General features: G+C 36.3%; 1 protein-coding gene across 1 annotated transcript; it reads left to right on the forward strand.

The window, feature by feature from the left end:
- Positions 1-2125: 2125 nt before the first annotated feature.
- On the forward strand, positions 2126-5965 carry LOC128244850 (uncharacterized). Its single transcript, XM_052962952.1, has 4 exons — positions 2126-2348; positions 3900-4081; positions 5141-5257; positions 5713-5965. The coding sequence occupies exons 1-4, from the start codon at positions 2258-2260 to the stop codon at positions 5770-5772; spliced, it is 450 nt and encodes a 149-aa protein (XP_052818912.1). The 5' UTR covers positions 2126-2257; the 3' UTR covers positions 5773-5965.
- Positions 5966-13108: the final 7143 nt, after the last annotated feature.

Genomic DNA, 13108 nt, shown 5'->3' on the forward strand with positions numbered 1-13108 from the left:
TATAGACAATGTTTACGCACGAATTTTAATATTGTCCTTCAAATAACCTTGGTCGAAACAATTGTACTTAGTGGATCTAAAATTTAATCAAAACACTGTACATTTGGAAGATCTCCAACGAATTAAAAGTTGTAAAACTTCTGACTCAGGTGGGCGATTAAGCGTCGTCTTGGCTCTCGCGTTACTATAAATTTTACCGACTCGTACTGCACACGAACTTCCAGATAAGCCATATGTTCTACCTAAGGGTCGGCAGCGATGCAAAAGTCGATTGAGGGACCAAAATTGAAATGTCTTGAACATCGACTTCTATTTAGTTTTGAGGTTCAATATTTAACTAGCATGACTCGTATATCCGATGCAACATGAAAAGCTGTAATTAGGAACTGAGCATTTTATACGAAAGAATATCAAATTTCCAATCAAAAAGCATTTACGCTTTCTCGGAAATGTCTTAATACAAAAGAATATGTTTGTGAGTCAAAGTTGTCGGAACTGCCCAATCAACAGTGGCTTTTAGTTGATTGCAGCTATTTTTAAAAAGATATTTGCATTTTTGTAACCCGGAAATGAATTTCATCCGCGAAAATTCATTATTTTTCTGAATAATATTCATATTTGACAATATATTATCAAGATCTCTCAAGACTGTTAAATCAGTAGTCTGCGGCATTTTGACATACATGCATTTATGGAAAATATTAATTACTGATAACAAGATTGTAACCGTGTATATGTACAAAGCAAGTACTAATGTCGACATACTTTTCCGTAATAATGTTAATGCTTTTTGATAAAAAATATGTTAAAATCTTTTTTTCGTAAAATTTGTTGAACTCGAGCTAACCCAAAAGATGTGGCCAAGAATAAATGTCTCACCACCAAACAAATCGTACCTCAAAACTAAATAAAACATGTATTTTTAAACGTTTTAGTTTTTGACCTTCCCCACCCACTTTTGAATCGCTACCGACCCTTACAAATTCCACACACACTTCATGAGATGATGAAACGGAGAGCCAGGTCTAAAATATACATTAATAATGTATGCCAAGTTTCATTAAAATATCGTTTTTTAGACTTTTATGTTCATTTTGTAATCCAGATTACAGTACTTGAAATGAAGAGGACTTTTCCACGCAAACCAAAACAAAAAAGATAAAAACTGGATTAGTTTCAGTATATTTATAGCATTCGAATTGTCCGATTTTCAATAAATTGGCCTCACAGACATGCATCGTATTCAAACATAATTTAACATACTTAGTGTTTATGTTCATGTCTCTCCCCAATAGTATCGCCGGGCGGAACGCTTATTACGACATCAAACGTTCCATTTGATATCGCTTGGTTTTACTGGTTTGGTTTAAGCACGCTAGAAAAAAAGGTAGAGTATGGTCGTCATTTCAAACTCGAGAGTGATACATGTAACCTCTCTGGTGCCTCACAATCGAGCTTAAATATTTTGGTAAACAAGTAAGTTAAAGGATCATTTTTTTCATTGGCATTTTCATTTATTCAAACAAAAATATACACACCAAGAAAAGTAACAATTTTAGGCACACATTTGATATAAATGGTATTTCTATTTTCTAAATAAGGAATAATTTGGTCGATTTTATAATCATTAAAAACTAAACATGTTTGGTCCTATCATAGTACAATTTATGAAATAGACACCATGCTTTCTATTCTAACATTTCTTATTTAAGATCTTAAGATCGGTTTATTCGATTAAAAAAAGAGAGTTTTGAATTGTATCTCTTTAAACGCTGAAAAATATCCATGATTTAAAAGAAAAAGAAAGAAGGAAAACAAGACACGCAAGTACATGTATATCACATACAATCAATGTAAGCAAGGTAAAAGAATCATTGTTAAGTTGTGGTCTAGCCCTTTGTATTATTCATCAACAATACACACACTTATTCATTAAAACCGAGTCAGATTTTGAACCACTCGTCATTAAAACCGAGTCAGATTTTGAACCACTTGTCATTAAAACCGAGTCAGATTTTGAACCACTTGTCATTAAAACCGAGTCAGATTTTGAACCCAGTGGTTTCGCTTTAAGTACATTGTATTGACACTACATTCTCTCAGCCAATATATAACCCACATCTTTTGCCAATATAAAGGTATTCGGACCTTGGGAGCTATATGGACAATTTGAATAATAGTAATTAGACTTCGAATAAGCTAGTTGAATACATTGATCAGTAGAGTTCTTTGGAGTAGGGTATTTGAGTATAGTAAAATGGCTAACATGGACGAATTTGAGAAGGACTTCGCCGGAGAATGGAAATGGGAGAGCGAAGAAAACGTGGATGAATTATGCAAACACATGGGTAAGGACTATATAGATAACGTAAATCAAAACTCATTTTTTATTGATGAAAGAATTGTTAAAATTTTAAACTACAGTAACAAATGATTACGGGTAAATGCGCATTTAATCTACATTAAACGCAGCGCATTTTAAGCGTGTATTTTTCTTATCAAGCGAATTGGCAATTAGAAAAAGTGCACTTATTGTTACGAAGCGCATTTATTCTGCACTTAAAGCTTATTTATTTCGGCCTTCAAGCGCCTGAATACACTTAAGTGCCTTTGTCTTCATTAAAAGCTCATTTGTTCTGTATTTTCTTTCTACATTTTAAGCGCATTTTGGTAAAATGCGTATTGTTTAAAAAGGAAATACCATTTCGTAATTGCGTGCTTAGGATTTGAGGTCTGTAGCAAACCGAAAAATGTTCTAAGCTAAAAAGACTGAATTATCTCTGATTTTCGATGCTTCTTAAAAGACGACAATTAGTTGTGGGTTAAAAATACACTAACTTATATGAATTCTTAGGTGCCATGATTAAATTGTTATTTAGTAAGCAACTTTCTCTCTGACACATAGTCGCGACTAATGATAATGCATATAGATGTATTGTTTTGTATAAACTTAAGGTATATTTTGTCGTAGTGTATCGGTCCGCTGTAGGCGGCGGATGTGCGTTCATAGTGTGACTGTCCGCTGTAGGCGGCGGATGTGCGTTCATAGTGTAACGGTCCGCTGTAGGCGGCGGATGTGCGTTCATAGTGTAACGGTCCGCTGTAGGCGGCGGATGTGCGTTCATAGTGTGACTGTCCACTGTAGGCGGCGGATGTGCGTTCATAGTGTAACGGTCCGCTGTAGGCGGCGGATGTGCGTTCATAGTGTAACGGTCCGCTATAGGCGGCGGCATAGTGTAACGGTCCGCTGTAGGCGGTGGATGTGCGTTCATAGTGTAACGGTCCGCTGAAGGCGGCGGATGTGCGTTCATAATACTATTCCGTTATAAACGGAAGTACGTTCGTAGCATATTGGTAATATGTAAATTAGCAAAGCCCGGGCTCTGTGAGAATAGAGAAGATAGTGTATATAAAGACCAGTGGACCCCTTCAGGGTCGAGCATGCTTTTCTCTGAAGGGATCTGTTGGTGTTTGTTTCACGTCGTACGTCACAAATGGTGGCAGCGGTGGGATAATGACAACTGCCGGAACGGAGTTGCCTTTTACCCATAAGATTCCCAGATCAAGACTCGAGTCTTCTCGGAGGAGAAAGTAATGTAACGGTCCGCTGTAGGCGGCGGATGTGCGTTCTTAATAATATTCCGTTATAAACGGAAGTACGTTCGTAGCATATTGGTAATATGTAAATTAGCAAAGCCCGGGCTCTGTGAGAATAGAGAAGATAGTGTATATAAAGACCAGTGGACCCCTTCAGGGTCGAGCATACTTTTCCCTGAAGTGATCTGTTGGAACGTGCGAGATCAACAAACACCAACAGTAAGGCGCCAATGCTTTACGAAGACCTGGCTTTTAACATTTATTTATATAGCAATAATATCATTATCACATCTTACTTACAGAACTCTGCGAAGAGGACAAGAAGATGATGACAAGCATGCATCCGTCCATGATCATCAAGCGTTGCGGAGACTCGTATGACTTGACGTACAAAGACGCCAACTTCAGCTTCTCCAGTACCGTCACTTTTGGCGTCCCCTACGAGGCTAAGGCTCCCAACGACCCTCCTTTCTTCCACAACATCGTGCGTACTTACATATTTGAATTGATTTCAATTTCCTGGCCCCGATATCACGAAAATACTTATGTCAAATCTCAATCCCTATCTAAACTCATTTTACCACATACAAGCAACGTATATTGTTCAAAATATTGCATGTTTTCATACTTTTTGTAAACCTATTTTCTCATAGAATATGTTATTGAAAGATTTTGACAATACCTGTATTTTTAAGAAATCTTATTCTAGAACAAAAATATACTTGAGTAATAGTTGGCAATGAGTAAGGCAATGAATTGAACTCAAGTACATTTTTGGCTATAAAAAAGTTTCCAATTGGAATCGAGACCAAAGGTTTTGATCAACATATTCAATGAAAGAATGCGTTTTAAAAAAATGTTAAAACATATTTTTGTTTTCAATAATTTTTGTATGATATGTTTAAATGAGTTGAGATTGAATTTGAGATTTGACTTAAGTATTTTCGTGATATTGGTGCCAGGGGTGGTATTCAAAGTGCAACTGAAGTTAATCTTAGGGTCATCATTGACTTCATTCGCTCTATTGGTCAGTTATTAATAACAAGTAATCCGATTGGCTACATCGTTCTAAGATCCAATTAAGACCAATATTGAATACCAGCCCAGGTCCTTCTTGGTGCAACCAGTGTTCAGTAAGCCAGCGATAGGGTCACCTGGGACGTTGCTTGCATCTATTTTTGTGGATTCATAATTGTTGTAGGAGTGGGGTAGGGTCTGGGGGAATGCTATCTCGGATTTTTTTTAAACCATGGTGCAATCTGGTGACCTCTGGGTGTTTTGAGGTGCTTTATTTAGTTCTCGAAACTGATCGTTTAATGATCATGTAGTATTTCATTAACTATCAATAAAACAATTCACAATGCATATCGTTTCGTGTATTTTCGGTGAGTGTATAACAGCTCGTTCTGTTAAAACATTTCCTTTGTTGTTGTTTTCTTTTCAGTACCAAGCATGATAAAACCTTCACTGTTCTGAATTTAGAATGAAAATCGTAGAAACCCATTATATGCATGCTATTATTGAATTTCATTTGCTCGTGCAGATCACCAGCACGTTCGAGAACGGTGTCTTGCACGATGTAAGTGTCAGCAAGCTGACCGGTGAGAAAAAGCGAGACTTCGAGTTAGAGTCGAAGAACGTCGATGGGAAACTTGTAGTGGTACGTTATATATAAACCCGTATGCTTTTTTCCCTCTTCCATCATTGCATTAACTATAGTGAACGCCTCTTTTACTAATGTCCTCATATATTTACTATCATAAAATGCTGACATGAGTTACGTATACGTACATTTATTTTTCAAAATGATTAAAGATGTCAGTAAACTAGTAACATTTATTTGCACAAAAATACACAAGATATTTATATGATTATAATAATCTTGCATTCACATGAATGTGAGTGTTATAGGGGTAAGGTTTCCGCCCCTCACCAAGAGGTGTTTGGTTTATCTTGGGTTCGATCCAAAATGTCATACTCACCTCAGAGCCTCTCAAATTGGCAACAATATATTGTTCTACCGAACTCAGGGGCGATTAATGAAACTTCAACAATTGAGCCTGAATAAAACTTACCTAAAAAGGAACCGTGAATACATTTAATTTTCTTTTGTAGCATGAGTGGAAGAAAGGGGACCCCAGTGTGAAGGCCAGACGGACGTACGTCAGAGTCTAACCAGAGAGATCAACAAACCTTACGCAGCATTGTTCTTTTGAACTGATTATGTATTCGTTCACTTAATTGATAAGTTGCATTTACTCAATTCTTAGAATACTCTTAAAATGGTACGTAGCTGACACTTCATGTCAATTCAAGCAGTCATGTTTATGTTTGTTTGCAATAAATCATTGGTACATCTAAAACTGTACAGTTTAGTTTTGTGATATTGTTTCTTTGAAACTGTTTTAATGACCAATCGGTTGACCGCTTTTGAATGGTAACGCGTAGTCTCCGTTACAGTCTATTTAACGGAAGGTAACGGAGAAGTCCTTTAGTTTTAATGAAATTGTTTCATTAAATTTGGAATTAAAACAATGAAATCAGAAAAGACATAGTTAAGTTGTTGTGATATTTTTAGCAAGTTGTTTATTTTTTTGTGACATTCATAGAGTTGAAATGTTTTGTAGAAAAGGGGGTTCCAGAAAACAAAAGTTTCAAGTTTGGATAAAAAAGGAAACAAATTTACTACATGCTTTCCGGTGATAGAACGAGATTTATATAAGACAGTGAAATAAAATTGATATTTCACTGTTTCAAGCAATGAAATAACATTTTGTTATTGCTCACTGTTTTGAAAATTGGTTACCCACAATTTTAACGACGTCATTTCCATCCGATATGTCGTTGCGTTCGCATACAAAATGGCGTTTTTTTCTTCTAAAAAACTGTTATAAACATTTACATCTCATGGACACCAAAAGTAAAATATTTCACTTGTGGGTACTAATTGAAATCTAGCTTTTGGTACCTACTCGGTGAAATATAATCCGATCTTTCACTGAAACAAACAATTATTCTCTATAACAAAACAACTCATGCAGACGTTTTGTTGATTCCGTATGTATTCTTTACACTAGACGGATACTGTACGAAGAATTATGCTAGCAACATTGAACACATTAGTTTGTCCATTTAATTAGCTCTGGCTCTAATTTCTCGAAACTTCTTAAGTCCCTTATAGCCGGATTAAGCTAAACTCACTATTTTTGTTTTTCAATATTTTGCTAGTTTTTATACTCTAGATAGGAATTGTTTCTATGATAATCTCAGTAAACCATTTTTCATTTGTCAAAATCAATTTTAAGTATGTATTTTGGCTTACTGAAATAAGCTACTTAAGCCTGTTAAGCTTAAGAAGTTTCGAGAAATTGGGACCCGTGGTTAGTGCACTCTCTTCATACCAATGCGAACCAGGTTCCAATCTAGGCGCATGTGGCTTTAGTCTGCATTCGGAACTCCTCGGCCATTTTTTTTCAAAAACAACCTCGGATGTAAGCAGGTACATCAGTTGAAGTAGTTCGTAAAATTTTGAATTATATCATTAATTAAATGTAGTGTTTTAGAGTTGTATTTATTGATCTAAGTTTATGTTGATTGCCATTGAATTGAATTATTGCAAACATAATTAAGAATTACAAGAGTTAAGTCACAAAGTTTAACTGCTAAATAAAATTACTACGCGATCTACTTGCAGCGGACTTAAACGTACCACTTTTTGAGTATGTAAACCGTCCAAATACATCCGAGGTTGTTTTCGATAAAATGGCCGAGGAGCTCCGAATGCTTTAGTCTGTTGTCACCAAGCCGGGCAACAGGTTTTTTTCAGGTACGCCGGTAGTCTGGTTCCCTGCTTACTAATATTCCATACAGAACAACACGGTAGTGATAGGGGAAGGTATTCAAGACCAGTAGGCCGGTTTTCCCCAAAGCACTAGATCCCAATCTCGCACAAGATCGTGCCAACGAGAGTGACTTACTATATCATAACTTGACTTACAATCGTTGTAAAATATATATTGTTTAAATTAACATTGAACACTGTGGCATCAATTTCAAGCAAAGCACTTATGTTTTTTATATTTTTTCTAAAATTAAAAGCTAGCCACTTAACTGCTAACGCTAAAATGTTACCAAATGACGTCGACTATGCCAAACGTGTAATGTAGCGCATTTCAAGAACGTCGGAAATTAGGAAAAAAAAACATATCAGTATGACGTTTGAAGTAAACGATCAATAGTTTCCGTTTCTCTTAAGCGATTGTAACCATTTGGTTTTAAATAAAAGGTAGAGGTTTACCCTTTCTTATTGAATGAACAGCAATCTAATGTTGTACCGGTGTAATAATGTGTCATTATTTACCTGCTTTATTATATCATATTATATCCATTGTACTAATGTGTTCAATTACATTTCTTATAAAGGAAATCATTTGCGGTATATTATTTTCTTATTATTTCTACTCCTCTTGTTATTATCGTAATGCACCAGTCATTTGTAACCACGCCCCCCCCCCAGGTCCGGGGGTATACCGGAGATAGCCGGGGACATGGGCCGTGTTTTGACCTTTCAGGTTGCCCCGCAGTGCCGGGTGAATGCGGTGGTTTTGCTTCGCTTTAAATATAGCGTGGAATGGGCCCTACCTAGGGTCTCTGGGATGCGGGGGCATTTGGTGGGTATTTTACCATCTGTTCGTCCCCGCAGGTCGGGGATTTTAGCCGGGGTTGGCTGGACCGAAAGTCAAAGTTCCCGCTATTCCCCGGACCTGGGGGGGGGGGGGGGGGGGGGGCGTGGTTACAATTGACTGGTGCATAAATATTACATTGAAGACACTAGGCTTTGAAATAAAAATTGAACGTGATGTGTAGCTGTCAAAGATTCGTCATTTGGCGCATTTCAAGAACGTCGCTTCAGTTAACAGCTTTTTTGTGCCGCGGCTTGTAAATAGGCACTGACAACTTCATTGCAGCCTTCTTAGGTAAAATTAAATCCTTTTAACAGAATAGATGCGTTTTCAGGGTATACTTCCTAAAAAGCATTACTATATGGTGGTTCGACTATACGAACTTATATATATAAGCTATACGAATCATAAAAAAATATTCAAATGTTTACCCTTCTCCAAGGCCTATACTCGAAAAAAGATACAAAGACCACTAGAAACGCCATAAATTATACTGACTAGTTACGAATGACGTATGAATGGATGAACGAACAAAAACAACAACACTAAAAACAACAACAAACGAACGCTCGTATGAACGCTCGTATGAATGAATGAGTGAGTGAGTGAGTGAGTGAGTGAGTGATTGAATAAATGAATGAATGAATGAATGAATGAATGAATGAATGAATGAATGAATGAATGAATGAATGAATGAATGAATGAATGAATGAATGAATGAATGAATGAATGAATGAATGAGTAAGTGAGTGACAAAATGAATACCCTCACATTGTTTGTGGCAACCCTGTCTTACATATGCCACATACCAAACGCGACCGTCGCCTGTCCGCCCTCCTGTTGGTGCATACACAACCATCACGTACGTTGTTTCAATATATACGTCTTCAATAATAATTCTCCAGGACCGTAAGCACATTGCATCCAGCAGTCTTACATTTATCACGACTTACATTTTTCACACCGTAATGTGAAATCTGTTAGATCTTGCAAATCTCACGGTCTGATAATTCTCACGCTACAACCGGTCTAAAATTATATCGAACATTTGTCATATCTATTAGTCCGCTTTACATACATAGTTTAACTATCCCCTGGTGTCAAATTCAAAGTGAATCTCTACGAACATTAGTTTTTAGTACCGACTTTTTTAAATAGACTAAACTAAATTAATCTAAGCACCATTCGCCGAGTTCGCACTCAGTTCTGATGCGCGTCACCATGTCGGCGACGATGGACCTACTAATGATTAAAAAAAACAACGCCGCATGTCTACTGGTCTCGGAACTGTTTGATGACGCAATGTATTTAAGCATTCAGTACCATTCAAAATAATACATTGAGTACCATTGCTTCCACGCCTGAAACTCAAGTAATAAACCCTTCTTTAACTATGTCTTTTTTACATCTGATTATTAGTTACACTGTCGAAATAGCTCAATGAAATGCATTGAGTCTATCAGCCAAGAATATCACCTATGTGGCTTATTTTGCAGCAAATTGATACACAACAGTCCATATTTCAGATAACTTTCAAACGGTCAAAGGAAAAATGTTTTGCATTAAAGTTAGGACAATTATTCATACCTTTGCCTTTGAATTATTTTTCGTCCAGCGTTTTAAAAACTCATGAGCATGTCATCCTGATCGACGCCGTGTGTATTGTAATGCCGGACCACACCTGGCTTGCCGTTGACTTCTCTGGCCGTCACTGCTATAGTCAGAAGCCTTCCATCGTCCGTAGTCTCGGAATGCGGGAACGAGTACAGGGCCCTGCCTGGCATATACTGTAGTCCCTGGGGCCGGTGTTGCATTTTTTTTACCATTTTGGGCATTGGTCTATTGCTTCCCAGAGTTCTTGATATAAGAACATGTACATGCAATACACTTAGACAATCTGACTGATTTGTATAATTACTACGCACATTGATCGAGTGATTGGGTAATCAGTTACTGTTTGGGAAAACGTCATGCTCGAAGAGATATATATCTTAGTTGTAACAAAAATCTCATAAGCGTATATAAATGCCAACAATGCCTTGATAATCAATATATAACGTTAATTATAAAAAGTTTATTTTGATGTTAGAATGCATCAGGCATGTGCAGCTATTTGAACATCAGACGTTTTCCGTTTAATGTTTTATATCTCTGATGAAACGAGATATCTCACCTGTCACATACGTACTGCGCTGCATAAGCTGCTTAGCTCGGTCAAGGCTACAGAAAAAGCTAAACACGAACACATGGTAGCCACATTACAGGAACTGACACGCGGACATCAGCGATTTCACAACATGACCGGTGTAACGTTGTAAACTGATCCCCATTGAATAATGACATGTGAAATGCATTGAAGTCATATTTTTCTGTTTTAAATATTTTCTATATATTTTTTGGAAGTCACATGGACAACAGAATTATGAAAATTATGAAAATTTGTGTATTCACTCCTTGTATACGTGCTTTGATATGCACAAGCTATCAGCGCAAATTGATGCTGCATAAAATAAAAAGACCTGCTTTTGTATGTAGTGTACACCAACATTGATGTGGAGCAGCTTAGTGCAAATAGTTTATTTAGCCTAATCAAATACATATAAGTAATAAAATTTGACACGCGGACATCAGCGATTTCACAACATGACCGGTGTAACGTTGTAAACTGATCCCCATTGAATAATGACATGTGAAATGCATTGAAGTCATATTTTTCTGTTTTAAATATTTTCTATATATATTTTTTGGAAGTCACATGGACAACAGAATTATGAAAATTTGTGTATTCACTCCTTGTATACGTGCTTTGATATGCACAAGCTATCAGCGCAAATTGATGCTGCATAAAATAAAAAGACCTGCTTTTGTATGTAGTGTACACCAACATTGATGTGGAGCAGCTTAGTGCAAATAGTTTATTTAGCCTAATCAAATACATATAAGTAATAAAATTCTAGTACCATGCATTTGATAACATGATCATTATTAAAGTTGAAAGAAAATTGAAAAATAAGGTTACAACAAAATGCCCAGTTCAATTGTTTAAGATGGAAATATAACACACGTTGTATGTACCAGTACCAAGGACATCTAGTTATAGTAATTTCCATTTCAAACAGAATTACAAAAATCATAAACGTGTTGTACTATATACATTTCAATTGAAATTTAGTAGCGGGATTCAGACAATTGCGTTAGGCAAGGTAGCATACGCATATCTCTATTGGCTTGAAAGTTTGAATTTACTTCAGCTCTGAAAGTGAACAGCCTATCTTCGCTACAACTCCAGCTGACAACATTATCATCCTTTTCATCAGTCATTATGACCTTCAGCAGATGGTCGGCAAGAGTAAGCCCAGATGTGGAGTTTTGCCTACTTCACGGCCAAATGTGCGAATATGGAGTTGGCAGGAAAACGCATCCAGGGTGATAAGCCCAGCCAGATAATGTATGGGGACACATATATCGACAACACAAACATGTACACTCATTTGGGTATCTTACAGCCGCCCTTTGAACAACTACCATATAATATTGATGATGTCTGACAATGTGTTGGATAAATGTTATTTAAAATTGCCCTTTTCATGCATTACCAATCATGTGTATCTTTTATCATTTTACTGGTTTATATACTTACATATTGTGTCTTATGCAAATCTTCAGTGAATTGTGGCATTAAAAATGATATAATAAAATGTTTGTAATAAATGGCAACAAGACTTTATTCATTTCGTTTTATAGTTTGGTGCAACAATATATTAAAGTGACACTCTTATTCAAAATCAATACATACACGTGTATAACAAACATCAATTTAGAGTGATAAACCTTCTATAAAATAATGCATTTATGGAAACTATTAATTGCTGATAACAAGATTGTAACAGAGTATTTAATAGCTGAAAATGAAAAAAATATTGAATGATTGGTGAATGCTAAAATATTTAATATGCTTTACTATCGTCAAATAAGGTAGGAATGCCGTGTTTTCTGCACCTTTTCATTTAAATTTGACTCGGTATCTTTCATAAGAGCCATTGTTTTTTGTCATTTATTCGTACTTTTAGTATATTTGGTTTTGAAAATTACCACATTTTTATTTTGTAAACTTGTTTTTAAAGATAAACATAGTCTATAGAGGTTTCATTTGGTAATTTAAAACATAAACAGACATCATTTTGTTATTTTAAGATAAACATAGGTATTTAAACGATAAGCATACACAGGAGATGGAAGAACATATTACACAGAGTTTGGGATGCAGCCAATGCCGGTATAAGGTGCACACCCCAAGTACCATTTATTACTAAAAAGCGTTTTAGGGAGTTAGTTTTATTCCCAATGATGACTGGAGGTTGGTTTTGTATTAAGAACTTGTCATTAAATCTAATCTTGAACCATACATGCCATTTTTATAAGAGGTTCCCCAGGGGATTTTGTTCAGCATTCAAGGGGATTTGAGTCCCATACCGGGGTTTTTCATAATCGCCATTTTCATAATTTAATTCTGGAGGATGTTCATCCCCAACCATGGGGTGGTTCGAAATTCCGGGGGATATTCCCGCCGCCGGGGGATAAAGCATGTATGATGAATGAATAAGTTCTCTAAATCATCATTTTTTTAACTTATCGTCAGCATGCTACATGCTGGGAGGAGAGTTGCGATTTCTCTTTATATTTTTGAATACAAAAAAATGTACATCGAAACTAGTTTTGTAATTTAGTGGAATGGCAACGTATGATCAAATGGATGCAAATGACCAAAAACTTGCCACACAGTGAACCCTAAATTATGTCCACGTGCACCGCAACAACCAGAAGACGTA

Source organism: Mya arenaria, chromosome 8 (assembly GCF_026914265.1).
Source record: "Mya arenaria isolate MELC-2E11 chromosome 8, ASM2691426v1".
NCBI classification, from domain to species: Eukaryota; Metazoa; Mollusca; class Bivalvia; order Myida; family Myidae; genus Mya; species Mya arenaria.

Bases quoted from the DNA above. Each gene is read 5' to 3' on its own strand.
- LOC128244850 (XM_052962952.1), top strand. From the start codon at position 2,258: ATGGCTAACATGGACGAATTTGAGAAGGACTTCGCCGGAGAATGGAAA. The intron at 4,082-5,140 runs GTGCGTACTTAC...TTGCTCGTGCAG, and splicing joins CTCCTTTCTTCCACAACATC to ATCACCAGCACGTTCGAGAA. The intron at 5,258-5,712 runs GTACGTTATATA...TTTCTTTTGTAG, and splicing joins TCGATGGGAAACTTGTAGTG to CATGAGTGGAAGAAAGGGGA.